We start from the raw sequence: 18,776 nt of genomic DNA, 5'->3' as shown, positions 1-18,776 counted from the left end.
CAAGATGTCGAGAGTACTACGCGAGCTGTGGGCCCAGGCCCTAACAAATATAGGAATTTTTAGGGTTCCGTACCCAAAGGGTAAAACGGGACCCTATTACTAAGACTTCGCTGTCCGTCCGTCCGTCCGTCCATCCGTCCGTCCGTCTGTCCGTCTGTCTGTCACCAGGCTGTATCTCACGAACCGTGATAGCTAGACAGTTGAAATTTTCACAGATGATGTATTTCTGTTGCCGCTATAACAACAGATACTAAAAATAGAATAAAATAAAGATTTAAGTGGGGCTCCCATACAGCAAACGTGATTTTTGACCAAAGTTAAGCAACGTCGGGCGTGGTCAGTCCTTGGATGGGTGACCGTTTTCTTTTTGCATTTTTTTCCGTTTTTTTTTTGCTTTATGGTACGGAACCCTTCGTGCGCGAGTCCGACTCGCACTTGCCCGGTTTTTATGCATGTTTTCATCCGACGAAAAAACTGCAGAGTATTGAGTAGAGAAGATATTGTTCAATATTGTTTTTCTAAAAATAAAAAACTACAAATAAAACACAGATTATGTAAACGTGTATGTGTTTGTAAATGGAGATAAGAAGCTACATGCGTGACAATTTACATCCCTGGATGGGACCATACTTTACTCTATTCTTAACTTATGCGGGGTAAGGAAATCTAATTTCGAGGTTTTCGTGCTAAGGGTAGAATAATTGGTGTCCTACTTATAGTTTTTCTCGTCAATCTCTTAAGGTGGCCACTGACGAGCCTTCCAACAGTCCAAATTGCGTGGCTGCAAATCAAAATCGGTCCGTGAATGTCAAAACGTACAATGTTTAATATTAGGATGCCGTCCATTGTAACGGCATCCATTTGAAAGGCTCGTCAGTGGCCTGTTTTACTCAACATAGTACAAGTGATTCAGACATCAATAATACATGAGTTACAGACGTTTTATTTCATTTTATTACGTAACATGAGTCATAAAATGAAAATCTAGATCCTTTTAGGTCGTAAAACATTACAGTAACATGTTAATAATGTGGCAATGTTCCAATTGTACATCGTAGACGAAATGCGTCACGGGGTTAAACTATTCATTATTTATGAGCATAAACTAGGAATCCTCTAGACCGAGTTTAGAGCAATTATTTCATGCAACCGATGATGCCAAAAATGCGGGGGTGCGCGGGACGAGGTGAGCGAAATCCCGTGCCGTGATTGGTCCGTTCAAAGACACGGACTTCACACAGACACTTTCGACTCGAACATGGAGTAAAATTACCGTATGCGTGGCAGAGGGGGTAGCGCGACTATGTTCAGTCTGGAGGATGTTTTGTCTGTGTTTATGAGTTATTACATATTAGATCCTAGTTGATATAGTCAAAGAGGTCGCGACAGTGAGACGATGAAATGAAATTAATAATATATATTTAAATTAATCTTTATGTAAGTATCTAGCTAAAACCGGGAAAATTGTGCCAGACGGTAAAAAATACTCATACTTCAAAGCATAGCTTCAAAATTATAATACCTACCTAAATAGGTATGAAGGCAGTTGAACCTAAGTCCATTTATTGTGCTGAAATATAACTTTAATCAGTTAGGTACCTAAGTACTTGTATTTCTTGAGAAAGCCCATTTAGTCCCGGACGCTTTTACCCCGATTCACCTTACCTACTTACCAGGCGTAAGCAAGTTAATACCGACAATATCAGTTTTTGGCAAAGACTACGCTCTTTATATACCTATCTAATTACATACAAATTTCGAGCCCCAATATTCTTACTTTTAGCTAAATCCCCCAACACTAACATTAAAAACCAACTTTTCTAAAAACCTACCAAGGTCAAAGATCGGAACTTTGAGCTTCACAACCTATATAAATATACTTATAGTTCGTTTTTTTTAGCATTAGAAAGAACTCCACAGAAGTAAGCGTACAGTTTTTATCAGGCTCTTTAATTGTTAATAATTATTGAATTATCTAATGTAGCACGGTCAATACATATAATTTACTTCAAATTATTACCGCTAAAAGTGCCGGATTTGGAACCACAAGCTTACTTCTGCGAAGTTCTTTCTAATGCTAAAAAAAACGAACTATAGGAATGGTTTATTTACGTCCCAATTTATAAATTTTTCTTTTATTACGTCAACAGTTGATACAATGATAACTTTATTTTTTGCCAAGTCATTGACTTTTATACCTAAACATTTTGCATTAGATTAGATAATTAATGTATCTGTGTATACCCGGCGACATCGCGACAGTAGTATCCGCTTGATACAAAGCGCTGACGTCTATTGTGGTTCACCGTACAGTAAGTCCAAACAATATTGTAGACTTAACCAAAGAGAAGTCCTCTTCAATGTTCGTCGGATTAATCGTATAGGTATAGGTATGTATAGTAATCTCCTACGTGAGGTAGCTAACCTTACCTTTTCTTTTAATTGGTATCAACTATATAATAGAAAGAAAAGGGAAATCAATATTTTGCTAATATATGTTGTCGAGGCGCACTTACGTTATTTTATTTTTATTTCATTTTATTTTATTTTATTCGGGATGCTTACTGCCTAATATACATAGGTTATAAGACTTATCTACTATATGCAAATTACAAGCTTGCATGCAATTATGATTGCAGATCCAATGACTAGGTACTAAAATCTCTGCAAATGATTGTGTGAACCAAACAAAATTTTATTTAAACCACGCAAAAATAATAAAAGTTGAATTTCCGTAATAGTACCTACTTAGCTACGTTTACGGAACATAGGTACTTTATATTTTTACCCATTACTACGAGTATTGACCTATTTAATATGTATAATTTATTTCTTTTCAAGCATGGGTGCCTATTATTATTAAATTGTAGTTAATTTGGTTTGTAGGTGTATCATAGGTCATGGCAGGCTAACATGCTTTTAGTTGGTTTATTTAATACGAAGTTACTGAACTCTTTAATTATAAGGATAAAAATAAACAGACCCAGAATTGAACCTTGTGTGACCCTTAAGAGGGAAATAAACAGTTTGCTCTATATGGGCCCACTGATTAACAGTCCGCCGGGCGGTATCGGCCTGTCAGTTAGAACAAAATTATAACAGTTCCCAACAACTGACAGGCCGATACCGTCCGGCGGACTGTTAACCAGTGGGGCCCCTATTGCGCATATATCGAGGAGAAAATTAGAACAGGTTTAGCCAACGTACCTAATTATTAACATTTAAGTGCCAAGTGCCCCATTTCCATTGCAAAATGAATACATCAACTAGTGCATTTTTGGCGGCGATTCTGTTAAAACCACGCGCATGCGGTCAGAAGCCTTTTGAAAATCAAATGCAATATTATTTATATAAAATTGTCAACCAGGAATATCTGTTTATATTTTTCTTCGATTCCCTACACCACAACACAACATACAAGTAATAGATCCTATACCCAACCATTGTCCTTGTATTGTGTTGCAAATAATTCATCAACTTTCCCCTCAATTACGTTAAACGGAATTGACAAAACACAATTCAGCGTTGCCTTCAGTCGATTTTCAGCTCTCTAAAGCGCAGAAAATGAATCTAGCAAATTCAGAATAGCAAATGACAACCGTGCTTGAATGTTAGACCCAATGTCTATTGTGATAAGGCATAAATTAACTGATTTAGTTTCCAACCACAAAATTGACAAACAAATGAAGTGAATTTTGGATGAGGATTTCCTAAATGACAAAATTACCTAGTTCAATTTGAGGCAGCAACTCGATGATTATTTCAAGGTATGTCTTTGTTTTAACTCGAAGTTTGCGAGCAATGGAGCACAGAGGACAGTATACTTACTAGGTGTTCGCAGAACTGATCGAATCATAAACACGGAACTACGCAGCAAAACTCGAAATGTACATAGATATAGGTGTCAAGATCGCTTAGGTAAATTGGGACTGGGCTGGACATGTCTCCCGCTTGCACCCAGGTTCCCACACAGGTCCACTGAGGTCCCAGGTCCACAGAACACCATAGATGTTGCAGTGTCGGGGTGCAGGCAGGCCGTGAAGGAGATGGCGGGGCGACTTGGACGCATTCTACCCAAATTAGTGGATAATTTTCTTCATTTGACTGTATAAAAATGATTACAGATTGGTTCTAAAATTACTTCATAGCAATAACTATCTTATGTGAACCGTACACCGTAGCTCATTTGTTATGCGCTGCAGAAAATATGAATGAATTAAGACTTCCATTGATAGCCTAGAATAGCTTTTATAATAATACTAGTTCAGATATTGTCTCCAAGTCGGGCTCTATCGTATCCGGCTCTTTGTATTGGCAAGTCAGTATTGTGCCGATGTAACCCTAGATACAGGTTGATCCGATTCTCCGATAGATGGCGTAATAACGATGACCCGATTTCTTGAATCGCGCTTTGATAATTTTCACTTACGTTATTTATCTTTGAATACCCAACAATTTGGCAAAGATGAATTCTATAAGTGATAGCTTCTTTGACATTCACTTGTTTTCTCGAGTATTTTTAACATTTCTACACATTTCATGTACATTTCTTTACGCTGATGAGTTTCATTTGTTTATTAGTATCCAAATAAAAGAACGCATTATTATTTATTCTCTTGTTTTAATATATAATAAGATGTTAAAGGAAAACCTTACAAAAAGAGACTGTAATGAAAATGTAATGGGTCTATTCCGTGAATAAAGAAACATTAATTCATTTATTATTAAATATATCTTGTGTAGGAGTTTAAAGATCTGTCATGTGTTTTCATTTAATATATCAAGCTTAGTATAACATTTACAGATGATAATTGCGTAGGCGTTAATGATAAACACAACGGCTACTTGAAAGGTTAATGTGAGATTAACTGAATGATAATAGATCAAATAACCTTCGCAGTCTACCCAATGAACCTAATTACATGACTACTAAGAGATATTCACACTACTAAGAGATATTCTCAAGACGACACGTACTAGATCCATTCTAGATACGTTATAGTTTAGATATCAACTAGTTCTCTTTTGCAGCGCAATTCGGGCAACCAATGTCACTTTTACGTTAGAGTAAGATATATATTAGATGTGAATTGGATCTCTAAGTCATATCCTGTGGAAATCGTTCAAGAGTATCTCCAGAATCGCGCAAATGTCAAATTTGACAGGTTAGAACTTAAACATATCGTTATCGTATCTTGGTGATGTCTAATAGATGTCTATTTCAAAATCCGAATCGGGCCCATAATGAATATGGTAATGAGAATGAGGAGGCAAACTGAAAGGTTAGGACAGATCTCGCTACTACCTACCTACAATACGACATTGTTTACGTTTTTTTGTCAAATGTCAAGTGCGAATTTTATAGTAATACGTCGTCGGCCTAAATCGCAAACCTCGTAACTCCTCCGGGGGAGTTACGAGATTTGTGGCTATAAGTATTGTTGTCCAAGGTAGCAATTACTAATTTCCTTGAAATGGAGTTACGTGGTTTGCGATTTAGGCCGACGTGTGATTAATAAAGTAAAATGTATTCATTTATGACTGTACGGCATAGACTAGGAATCCTCTAGACCGAGTTTAGAGCAATTGTTTCATGCAACCGATGATGCCAAAAATGCGGGGGTGCGCGGGACGAGGTGAGCGAAGTCCCGTGCCGTGATTGGTCCGTTCAAAGACACGGACGTCACACAAAGACACTTTCGACTCGAACGGAGTAAAATTACCGTATGCGTGGCAGAGGGGGTAGCGCGACTATGCTAAGTCTGGAGGATGTTTTGTCTGTGCTGTACGGGAACTGCAAACAGAAAATGTTTTCTAGAAAGGCACAACTCTAGGCATATGAATGAAGGATACATAGGGGTCGATAGAGCGTAGGTAGAGCTCTACTGATACAGAGGGCCTACCGCGAACCACTTTCGACGTGTTGCCTCCTTGTCACACTTACGTACAAATTTACAGGTGCAGGGCAACACGTCGAACGTGCTCCGCGGTAAGCCCTCTGGTATTGGCCAGTGAGCTTATGGCTCCTCTACACGATGGGCCAACGCCGGCCATTCCAAGGGACGCAGCCATGCGGTAGAATGAGATAGCAATATCACTTGCTCCCTCTAACGCATAAATGCGTCCCTTAGAGTGGCCGGCGTTGGCCCATCGTGTAAAAGAGCCATTAGGCACGGCAATTTCATAAAAATAATATCGTCCAGCAGCTAAATATAAAAATAAAACGTATGTGCCTACAAGCCAAGTTATACTACACCAGAGGGCCTGCCGCGAACAACGTTCGACGTGCTGCCTCCCTGTCACACTTACGTACGAATTAACAAGTGCGACAGAGAGGAAACACGTCGAAAGTGGTTCGCCGCCCTCAGTTCTTATTTCATGAGACCGACTGCACGTGTCCCTTAGAACGAGGTTATCGGACATCTTGACATATCATTTGTTACTCGATGAAACCTGCTACGTATATTTTGTACCTTTTATTTAACGACTTTTTTTAACGGCCAGTCTGGCCTAGTGGGTAGTGACCCTGCCTATGAAGCCAATTGGTCCTGGGTTGGAATTCCAGTAAGGGCATTTATTTGTGTGATGACACAGATATTTGTTCCTGAGTCATGGTTGTTTTCTATGTATTTACGTATTTATATATTATATATATCGTTGTCTGAGTACCCACAACAGAAGCCTTCTTGAGCTTACAGTGGGACTTAGGCAATCTGTGTAAGAATGTCCTATACATATACTATACCTATTTATTTGGTCTATGCTAAGCTTACTTACTTACTGAAGACCACGGACTAGCAAGCGCAGCGTAGGACGTCCACCCACAAGATGGACGGACGACCTTGTTAAGGCCGCCGGAAGACGCTGGATGCGGGTCGCTTCCACCCGGTACGAATGGAGGTCCAAGGGGGAGGCCTATGTTCAGCAGTGGACGTCTTGATGATGATGATGATGATGTAGCTTACTTATCTCTATGCCTGTAGGTAGTGTAGATATATCTGACTCAAACATTTAAGATGAAATACTTGTACTTAATCAAGCGTATCCAACCGTATAATCTGGACAAGATTAAATATCCACCCACATGCCGTCCACTTGTTACGTGCTTGAAATGTCAGTAAGCTGTATTGGGATTCTTCATATGACTTGAAGAATTCAATCTAGCCCAGGAAAGATAACGCAAAACAATAATTTATAATAGCCTGATTTTTTAAATATCAGTCTAGAGTTAAACAAAGAAAAGTCTGTAGAGATTTGACACCACACGCAGTGCTGGTGTTATTTTAAACGTCAAACTTCTATGAAATTTTGACGTATAAATAAAACTGGGACTGCGTGTGCTGTCAAAATCTCTGCAGACTTTTCTTTGAATAACTCTGCGTGCCTTTTTGTATAAGAGAATCTCTATGGTGACGGAATATCTGAATTTAATACCACAGAGATGCAGGCTCTAAGTTAAAAAAAAACAGGATATGATGTGTCAAAAAAATTGCATTTATACAGGTTTTTTGGTACATCATTTGGCAAATTAAAACGGCAGATAGCTTGAGTCATATGCTATCTTCTCATGCCTAGAAAAACAAAATTGGCCATGGTTTTTTTTTCTATTACGCAAGTGAAAATTTGAAATTTACGAAAAACTGTCACAGAACGTGAAAAATTTTTTTTGCACCAAATTATAAAAATTTCTTGGCCCGAGAAGATAGCAAATAACTCAACCTATCTGCCATTTTAATTTGGCAAACGATGTACCAAACACCCTGTATAATGGCATACATGTATATCCTGTTTTTCTTCTTTGAGTTTCAAGTATTTAGGCACTGAAAATGTATGTATGTCACTTTATTGCACATAAACAGGTTTACATAAAATGGACAAAAACAAAACAAATATAAAAATGTTATGTACAAAGGCGAACTTATCCCTAAAAGGGAGAGAGGGAGGGAACTTATCCCTAAAATGTATCCCACCTATAAGGGTGCAGCGTAAAAAATAGCCTTAGATTCCCCTAACTTTACAATGTCTACAGGAAAGACGCGAACGAATTAGGGATCTCTTACGTTAACGGTGAGTCATCCTTTAAGTTTACCTACTTTAGTTATACGACCCGCCTACGCCCAGAGTATCCTTCAATTACTTATTTATTACTTTTGACGACGTACGAGTAGACATAGTTAAGAAAGAATTCTCGGCGAGTTCATGTCAAAGCCTTAAAACTTACAAGCCTTATAAAGGCTTTAATATAGAGACATAAAAAGTAGTCGGCAAATTGCCTTGTAACTTTTATGAAAGGGCAGAGCGGGAGGCCAATTTAGCTTAAACCTCTTGTTATAGTTTGAACTGGTTTTGATACGACTTTGAAATCGACTGTCACATCGCATGCACTAAACAGCATGAGCGATCTACAAGGTCATCTTCTTCTACCTAGCGCTATCCCGGCCTTTGCCAGGGTCCGCTTTCCTACTTGCTTTCCTCCACTTTGCGTGATCCTGGGCGTCGTCTCGTGTGAGCCCGTTCACGCTCATATCTAATTTCACGACATCGAGCTATTGCTTTTGGTCTGCCTTAGCGTCGGCGGCCGTCAAGGGCTAGGGCTTCAAGGTCGTATCAAAATAAAACCAAAACCGTTCCAAGTGTTTAAAACTGAATTGGGCTGCAGGTCAGTTGGGTGACAGTATATCCAAAGATTAAGCGGAGATTCACGATTGCAATATTGGGACTGACTGGCAATGTTGCTGGCAAATGAACTTCTCGGAAATATGAATACGGTTAATACGGATACTTAAATGTCGGCTCGATTTGGGAAATGAATTAGAGACTCACTGGATATGAAATAGTAAAGATATGTGACGTTCCACGGAAAAAAGGTACCTTATTGCGGCTGGCGCTGCGATTCGGGAAATGAATTCGAGATTCACTAGATATGAAATAGTGAAGATAATATATGTGACGTTCCACTGAAAAAGGTACCTTATGGCGGCTGGTGCTTACGTCCTATAGCGCCGCAGTAATATTGGAGCGGCGTTAATAATAGCGTAAGCGCCAACCGCTATAAGGTACCTTTACCCGTGGGACGTCACATATCTTTACTATATCGTATCTAGTTAATCTCTAATTCATTTCCCGAATCGCGCCATATGGCTGAGGGATACGTGACTGGCCTACCTATGGTATACGGTTGTTTAAGGATGAAGTAACGGAACGGTGTTGTTCATACGGTGTTTATTGCAGAACTGATTTTTGACCAATTACCCACATTATGTGCGCGTTCATACATTGGCCACTAAACGCAAACAGCAAGCAGAAAATGTATTAAACAACAATAAACACTAATAATCGATGTGTAAACATACACCTATATGAAGGCTATACCTTAGGTGCTTACCCGTATGGGCCTTACCTAGTAAGAATACCGTTCACGAAGTGCTGAACAGGTTACCGTCTTGTTATTTAGTTAATGTATGAGAAAATGTGGATTATCTTTGCATTTGTCAGAACTTATAAGGCGTATGATATTTTTTTAAAGAAAAAGAATGACTCACGTTAGACCGGGCCGTGTCCGGGCCGGAGTTTCCGGCGCGTCGTTTTCTATGCAAAGCATCACGTGGTCGGCCGCGGACAAGGCCCGGTCTAACGTGAGTCATCTTTTAAGGGGCCCACAGATTACCAGTTCGTAGGACGATAACACCTGTCATTTGTTCGGAGCTGTCAAATTTTGCTTTTAAGTGACAGGCCGATATCGTCCAGCGGACTGGTAATCAATGAGCTCCTTAAAGATGACAGTCCATTTCCAACGACAGCTGCACTACTGTTCATTTTACTATGGAAATTGACAATGACAGCGACGCGTTTAGTACCGGTAGTGCAGCTGCGGTTAGAAATGGAATGTTACCATAAAGGTGACAGTCCATTTCCAACGACAGCTGCACTACTGTTCATTTTACTATGGAAATTGACAATGACAGCGACGCGTTCACCGGTAGTGCAGCTGCGGTTAGAAATGGAATGTTACCATTAGGCATTGTTTTCGCTGCCATGTCGGTAGTATGTAAATATAATACATATTTCAGCTATTAGAAATCTCTACGTAAATGTAGGTATATTTAAATAATGTGTATATAGGTAGGTAACTACATACTCGTACCATGTATGATTATATACTGGTGCCTGCAAGTCTCGCGCTACAACCTTGGCATTTAACTTGCGTAATACAAAACGTTTTATTATCTCTTGAAATCTTGCCATTTCATTATCTCGCTAGAATAAATAAATATTTATGTACAGTCAACAGCAGAGCTATGAATACAGGCAAAGTGTCAAAAATATGTATACAGTACTTTATTGCCTGTACATTAACGTCGTGTATACATATTTTTGGCACTTTGCCTGTATTCATAGCTCTGTTGTTGACTGTACTAAATGGAGAACACTTAGTTGTAGTTTTGGTTTTTAATGCATTTTTTATATGGGTACCCACTACCCACTGCCTGAAATAAAAGCTTTTTATTTTATTTTATTTTTTTATTTAGGGTGCGTTTCCACCAGAGAATATGTACAAGGATATGTAACGTACGTACTATAAATACAATACAATTTTCGTAACACAAATAAATTAATTAAATTAAGACTAATCACTGCTCCTTAACTATGCTTAATCATATACATTTTTTTGCAATTCACTCATACACAACAGGTTAAAAGTAGGATGTAAATGCGCTCGACGTCAAATTTACTGGATGGACACTAACGCTACGTCTTACGTAGGCGAACAACGCGCGAACGCGGCCCGGCGCGGCGCGGCGAAAGCGGCCGCCGCCGCGCCGCGCCGCGCCGCGCCGCCTGACATTCGCGTGCAAATCGCGCCGCACCGCGTTCGCAACGAGATCGCTTACGTAGGACACTTCTATGGGCATCAAAGGATTGATTTCGCCGCGCCGCGCCGCGCCGCGTTCGCGCGTTGTTCGCCTACGTAAGACGTAGCGTAAATGGAAGTCGTAATAAATTCAAACTGATGCGAACGTTATTAGGTACCGGAAATGATGGGATCAATCCTGCCCGGATATGACAAAAGACAATAAGGGATCATACACACCACTGCACATTTAGGAAATATAATAAAACTCAGCGCATAAACACGAATCAATATTTATTTATTAAAACAGATATTAAATAACAAAATAAATAAATCATAAATCTAGCCCTAAATTAGCCTGAGGCATTGCTCCCAGGACGCTGGCCGCGTTCCCCCTCTGCACGTACCATATAATTACGCCTTAAGAATCACATGAACCTACCTCTAAAAAGCCGCTCCCATACAATCGATTTAACGCTCTCATTTAAAACGAATTGCTTTTATTAGGTACATGAACCTTGGCATATATGTTTACGTAACATATATAATAATATATGTATTAGTAGTAATTTTACATGCAATATATTTTCATGTCATATTCCATGTTATTTCAGAATGCTGTTTTAAAATAAGAGCGTAAAGGATGACTCACGTTAGACCGGGCCGTGTCCGGGCCGGAGCTTCCGGCGCTTACTTTTCTATGACAGGTGATCACGTGATGCATTCCATAGAAAACGAAGCTTCGGAAGCTTCGGCCCGGACACGGCCCAGTCTAACGTGGTCAACCTTAACTTCGATTCTATGTTGTATTATTTATAGGTTCGTGTAGCTATTAAGGGTGACTCACGCTAGACCGGGCCGGAGCTTCCGGCGCTTCTTCTTGTATGGGCTCGATTCGGAAAATGAATTAGATTTCTACTAGACTTCAACAAGTTACGATATGGATAATTTAAAGATATTTGTAAGATAGATATGTCAAATTTGACGTTTCCGCGATTCTGGAGGTCCTCTTGAACGATTTCGACAAGTTATGACTTAGATATCTAAGTCACATCTAGTAGTAGTAGATCTAGTTGATCTCTAAATCGTCTCTAGATCTTGTGGTTATCTCGAAATCCGAATAGGCCTGTATGGAAAGCACCAAGTGATCACCGACATAGAAATAGAAATGTCATGCCGTCATAGAAAATGACATGTCGGACGCCTCGGCCCGGGCCCGCCCGGTCTAGCATGAGTCATCCTTTAGGGATTATTGCTGTATATAACTAGTAACCTGTAACTAATAGTAGAATTATATGTATAGGTAGGTACGTTATATAACAAGAATCCATACAAAGACCTTTATTTAATCATGAATACGTAAACAACAGTGAATAATCGTCTGGCAACGTGTTGATTTCAATTATTTTACTGTTGCTTAACCAAAATAGTGTGAGAAACACGTGACGTCCAAATAGGTTGACAAACACGTGAACACTCACGTGAGGGTTGACAAGTAACCTACAGTCGCCATCAGATATATCGGAGCGGCCAAGGTGTTCACAAATATCTGAACACGCCTCTATTGTCAAGGCGTTAGAGTGCTTGTTCAGATATTGTGAACACCTTGGCCGCTCCGATATATTTGATGGCGACTGTACAACGAATAATGAGAGATTATACAACCGACGTTAAGTTATGGATTGGTTCTAAATTCAATTTGAATCCATATTAAGGCAGAACCTACCGCGAACATCGATATTCGACAATTGCGGGTATCTTTCACTCTAACACTAATTGAAGTGTAATTAAGGTGTCGATACTTTTGCCTAAATTGAAAGTATCCTCAAAAAAACACATGCATTTGACTTTCTTCGTATTCGAAATGAAAAGTAGAGTGTTTAAGGGTGAAACAGAAAACTGTGTTCGCGTCTTTTCTGTAGATATACACAAAAGTTAAGAGCTATAAAGGTTAATTTTCTTATTTAACCTTTATCCACGTGAAAAGGTACTCCTTTTATTTAGACTATTTAGAGAACTATGATAAAATCATTACCTACATGCCCACAAGCCGTTAACTATTGCCCACAGGAGAGAAAACTAGTGTGTTCGCGCGAACTGTACAATTTTCTCTTTTGTGGGCAATAGTTAACAGCTTTTGGGCATGTAGGTAACGATTTTATCATAGTTCTCTAAATAAAAGGAGTACCTTTTCACGTGGATAAGGGTTAAATAAGAAAATTAACCTTTATAGCCCTTAACTTTTGTGTATATCTACAGAAAAGACGCGAACACAGTTCTCTGTTTGACCCTTAACTAGGGTGTAAGGCATCATTTCAGCCTCGGACTATTGGCGCTCTCACTGCGTTTGAGCGCCAAACTACCTCGGCAGAAATGAGTGCCTTTCGTTTCTTGGTTAACAATCTACTATACCCGGGTTTTCTCGCCTATTGTGCATTCAGTCAATGTGTGTGTAATATACCTAGACGATGTACGTATTTTACTTTTTGGTATGTCTACAGTAAAAGCCGGGCAAGTGCGAGTCGGACTCGCGCACGAAGGGTTCCGTACCATAATGCAAAAAAAGGCAAAAAAAACGGTCACCCATCCAAGTACTGACCCCGCCCGACGTTGCTTAACTTCGGTCAAAAATCACGTTTGTTGTATGGGAGCCCCACTTAAAACTTTATTTTATTCTGTTTTTGGTATTTGTTGTTATAGCGGCAGCAGAAATACATCATCTGTGAAAATTTCAACTGTCTAGCTATCACGGTGCGTGAGATACAGCCTGGTGACGGACGGACGGACGGACGGACGGACGGACAGCAGAGTCTTAAGTCGTAATAGGGTCCCGTTTTACCCTTTGGGTACGGAACCCTAAACATGTAAACACAGTTTTGTGTTTGACCCAGTTAATTAATTCTTATAAAGAGCAAAGGACGCACTACTTCTCAGGCTTCATTTTTCTGATGCTATAAATATTTGCAAGAACTTTAATTTATTAAAATTAAAAATAAGTATTAAAGTAGGTACTTTTTAAATAAAACAGAGTCAAAGGCTCCGAGTAAACTAATGTAGAAGGAAACTAGGTTGATTTAAAAAAAGAAAACAAGGAAAACTTTTAAAAGTGGTTTGCAGGGTCAGAAAACTCAGTAACTAGTTCCTACTGGCAAATGCATGCTAAACAGTCTGGAGAAGATTTTGCACACCCTACTTTAAATTCTCATTTAAATGTAAAGGTAATTTGCAATACCTAATATAAAATTTTTGCTAAAGTTTCTGACTGGGTTGTTCGTTGCATTCGCGGGTTGGCACAGCTTGCACACTGCAATTTCCTTTTATCCAAATGGTTCGGCTAACATTTAAACACTTTTGTTTTTTAGGGTTCCGTACCCAAAGGGTAAAACGGGACCCTATTACTAAGACTTCGCTGTCCGTCCGTCCGTCCGTCCGTCCGTCTGTCACCAGGCTGTATCTCACGAACCGTGATAGCTAGACACTTGAAATTTTCACAGATGATGTATTTCTGTTGCCGCTATAACAACAAATACTAAAAACAGAATAAAATAAAGATTTGAATGGGGCTCCCATACAACAAACGTGATTTTTGACCAAAGTTAAGCAACGTCGGGAGTGGTCAGTACTTGGATGGGTGACCGTTTTTTTTTTTGCATTATGGTACGGAACCCTTCGTGCGCGAGTCCGACTCGCACTTGCCCGGTTTTTTTTTTATTTTGAGTTATATTTAGGTTTAAAAGCTTGTACCGTAATCAGGTAACTTTAGTCCACAACTTACAACTATGGTCCAAATTCAAGTTCCAGTAATATAACTTATAGTATTTTCAAATTATGTTGAGTGTACAGTATGTAGTATAAGTATAGTAGTATGTAGTATAATATAGAAAGAGCATTAGTTTCATTACATTGCGGTTTTCGGTCGGTTGTCGGTGTAACTCCAATCGCATGCGAGTTGGCGCGCCGCCGTATAAATCCGCCCCTAATAGTGTATCCATAGCGTAAGCTCCAAAACAAATGTAACGACAGTCAGCAGCAATAGTTGCTAAGCAGGCGAGGTGTTCAAAATAATCTTGACGCGACTTTATTGTTAAGAGAATAAGAGCGTGTCAAGGTAATTATGAACACCTCGCCCACTTAGCAACTTCTGCTGCTGACTGTACAAATCATAAAGGCTCGTTTAGAATCAACGTTCAAAACTGGACCATAGCTGTAAGTACTTAAGGACTATAGTTACCTACCTGATATTACGGTAGGTACCAAAAATCGGGCAAATGCGAGTCGGACTCGCGCACGAAGTGTTCCGTACCATAATGCAAAAAAAAGCAAAAAAAAAAACGGTCACCCATCCAGGTACTGACCATCACTCCCGACGTTGCTTAACTTTGGTCAAAAACCACGTTTGTTGTATGGGAGCCCCATTTAAATCTTTATTTTATTCTGTTTTTAGTATTTGTTGTTATAGCGGCAACAGAAATACATCATCTGTGAAAATTTCAACTGTCTAGCTATCACGGTTCGTGAGATACAGCCTGGTGACAGACGGACGGACGGACGGACGGACAGCGAAGTCTTAGTAATAGGGTCCCGTTTTACCCTTTGGGTACGGAACCCTAAAAATGACATTTATTTTATTAAATTATTGTGACTACATGTCCCGGTCAATAGTAATGAAGAGGCTGAAAAGTTAATAATAGATGAACGAGCTGGTTTGAAGGCCGACCTCTTTTTATAGACAAAAGGACTTACAATAACTTCGGCATTCGCTGAACGGTTATTCATGTTATTATTATATTTATAATTGGAATGAGCTTCTTTAGATCTTCAATTCTTGTTACAAGCATTAGGTACCGTAAAACGGGGTGAGTAGGTTTCGCGGGGAGAGTTGGGTTATGAATGGGGAGAGGAGGTTTGAGAGGGGGGTGAGAAGGGATTTTAAGGCTACTGCTACAAAAATAATGTATTCCAATTTAAAATGGGGCTATAGTAATACGCATAATAAAAAAAATCGATCCAACAATCTTCCAAAATCACCTTTGTATGGAAAACCCTCTCACCCCAAATATGAGGCACTACGGGGTGAGATGGGTTTTCCTCTTTATCGTCAAAGTTATGAAATGGAACTACTCAAAATAAAATACAAACTAAAATACAAACGTCCGAACCACTTATTATATACACCATTCAGTTTTCACATGTAAAAATAAAATTTTATCGAGGTTTGAAAGTCAAATTTCACCCAACTCACCCCATTTTACGCTACTAAAATATTAGAATTAACTCTTTGACTTTGAATGCAGATGTTAATTAATCTGTCAAATAATCTAATATCTTGAACGTTACAGCATTGGAAAACGCATTCATACATCTAAAGGTTCTGGCCGCGTAGCCAAGATGCCAATCGCTAACGCTTCGACAACGAAAAGCATTATGTATCTCTATCACTCTTCCACATTAGTGTGACAGTGACAGTTGCGTTTCGATCGCTACGGAGCGTAAGCGATTGGCATCTTGGCTACGCGGCCTGACTGTTTTGAAGTTAAGGAAAACACTTAACATAAAAGCCAGGAGAGAGGGGAAGAGCCTACATTTTTTACGATTGGTGACTGTGGTCCCCATTTAACACGTGGAAATAACTAAACATAATATTATAATAACACACATAACTAATATTATTATATAATTATTATTATTTGACAACCGGTCTGATTCTGAATCTGAATGATGTTAAAACCAAAATATTACTTTGCTAATCCGTGAAAAGATAACCAAGAAAAGTTAGACCAAGAAAAGCCTGCAGCGATTTTGATAGCCCACGCAGTGCAAGTGTTATTTTAAGCGTCAAACTTCTATTAAATTATGACGTATAAATAACACTTGCATTGCCTGTGCTGTGAAAATCGCTGCAGACTTTCTTGGTCTAGCTCTATTGGTAAACAACAATAAACTACCCGACATTAATTATGTGTACAAAACACGAGAGTTTAAAGTGTTAAATATAATCATAATCATTTATTCATTTATTTATATTTTGAACTTGTATAACTAGGGGTTCCAAATTCAATAACAAAACAATTGCTTCTGTGTCAGGAGGCTAACCAAGGAACGTTGTTGCAGGCCACAGCCATGAAGACCGGCTACCGCAACCTGCTGGCGATGACTGTGATGTGCCTGATGATGGGCGCCGCCGCCAACCCGGCCAGGAGGTCGCAGGACATCGAGGCCAGGCGTCGGAGCGCGGTGGACCGGAGTCTGATCAGGTGAGGACCGATGTATTGTAGCTACAAAGTAATTAATTGTAGAAGAAAATATATATCTAAGAAAAAATCGTGCCCTCGAATTGGCAGCTGAACTAAACGGAGCCATTTGTTTTGTTGTAATAGATTTTTAAACGCCAACTTCAATTTGGCAACGACCGACCTATGATGTACGGGGCCTTACATCGACATACTATACCTATATTAACTAACAAATTCGAAGCTCGATTTTTTTCTTAGTCTTTATATTTTTTTTGTAGTTTTCTAGGTACCTAAATATAAAACTCAGAGCAAATCCACTTAGCCTAGAAATAGCATAAGTAGTTCTTATGTTGTAAAAACATGAAGTCAACTTTATGAACATACCTACTCTAGGTATAAAAAAAATCCCACATCAAAAAAGATTCATAGAATTAAATCTCAACAAAAAATTCCGATAAGGGGCGAGTTTATTATTATAACTCAAATAACGGGCATTTCTCATACATCCTAATAAAGCATTTTAACATTTTTAATAGGTTTCTAGGTATATAATAACCTGAACACTACGGTATAGAATCAGTGTACCATACCTAGCTCGATGACTAAGCTTTGTAGTGGGTACCTAAATATAATTGGTACCATATTTGAGGCTATAGTTTAGATCTGTGTCGAGACACTCACTTACCGGATAGATCGAATACGGACGTTCTATCCTTGTAATAGCTAGGATTAAATAATAAAGTAATGTAGGTCGGTACACAGAAAGTTCCAGCTGGAGAAAAAAAAACATTGATATGTCTTGTCTTGACGGATATTTTCACGATTAGGTATATTCAATGAAAGTTGCATGCCCCAAAAATTCTACAAGTCACCACGTAAGTTTTTAGTTAAACTTAAAAACGTTGCATGTTACTTGACTGAGGTACTTAGTAACATCAAAAATATGCTAGACCCAGGTTCCCTTTTAGTTGACTTTTAGCCAATACTTAATATTGCACGCTGCATGTCAAGGCTTCTTTCTAAATTGAGCGGTTTACTAACTCCACAGGTTCGGCAGATCGTATCCGGCAGAACCATCCGCGGCAGACATCCGAGAACAGCTGCAGCGTCCCGTACGGCGAGGCACCAGCTTCCTCCGCCTCGGCAGATCTCAACCCTTAACCATGAATTCTGACGACCTCATATCCCTCTTAAGATCTTACGAGGAATACGAAGAACCAACCAAGAGGGGAACCACCTTCATGAGACTCGGAAGGAGCCCGCAGTTCATGAGGCTCGGCAGATCCGGTGAGAAATCTGAAGAACCTGGTGTGTACCAAGAAAGGAAGAGCAGGGCTCGGAACCAGTTCTTGAGGCTTGGGAGGGATAGTGAGGAATTTAACGAGGACGAGGAAGACGAGGAGAGTAGAAAGAAGAGGGAGGCGTGCAAAGAGTGTCAGGCGTAATCGTGTTGTGGTTCATGGCTTGAGGTTTCCTGCAATCGGTTTATTTTTTAATAGTTTCCTAAATCTTTTTAAATTGAGGAAAAAAGTAAAGTAACTTAAAATAAATTATGGGTCCATTCTGCTCCATTCTGCTGCTCCATTATCAGTAATATACATACTTAGATATTTTTTTTACATCTACGCACAAATGTTTCTATGTTAAACGTGACTGACAAACCGAATGAGCCCAATTGTAAAAAATATATT

At 39.3% G+C, this 18,776-nt stretch overlaps 1 protein-coding gene across 2 annotated transcripts in view; it reads left to right on the top strand.

Moving 5' to 3' along the window:
- The window catches only part of LOC134670549 (FMRFamide-related peptides-like), a 37,361-nt gene extending 18,805 nt beyond the window's left edge, over positions 1-18,556 (top strand). Inside the window, exons 2-3 of one of the 2 annotated variants that reach the window (XM_063528358.1) lie at positions 16,964-17,106; positions 18,143-18,556. In XM_063528358.1, the coding sequence (XP_063384428.1) occupies positions 16,973-17,106; positions 18,143-18,530 (522 nt within the window). In that variant the 5' untranslated portion in view covers positions 16,964-16,972 and the 3' untranslated portion in view covers positions 18,531-18,556. Of the gene's footprint in view, positions 1-16,963; positions 17,107-18,133 lie in introns of both variants that reach the window. The other variant, XM_063528356.1, reaches the window with a different exon arrangement.
- The last annotated feature ends 220 nt before the right edge of the window (positions 18,557-18,776 follow it).

This window comes from Cydia fagiglandana, chromosome 14, assembly GCF_963556715.1.
Source record: "Cydia fagiglandana chromosome 14, ilCydFagi1.1, whole genome shotgun sequence".
NCBI classification, from domain to species: Eukaryota; Metazoa; Arthropoda; class Insecta; order Lepidoptera; family Tortricidae; genus Cydia; species Cydia fagiglandana.
The sequence above is the reverse complement of the archived record's forward strand: the minus strand, read 5'-3'. Positions and strand labels throughout refer to the sequence as shown.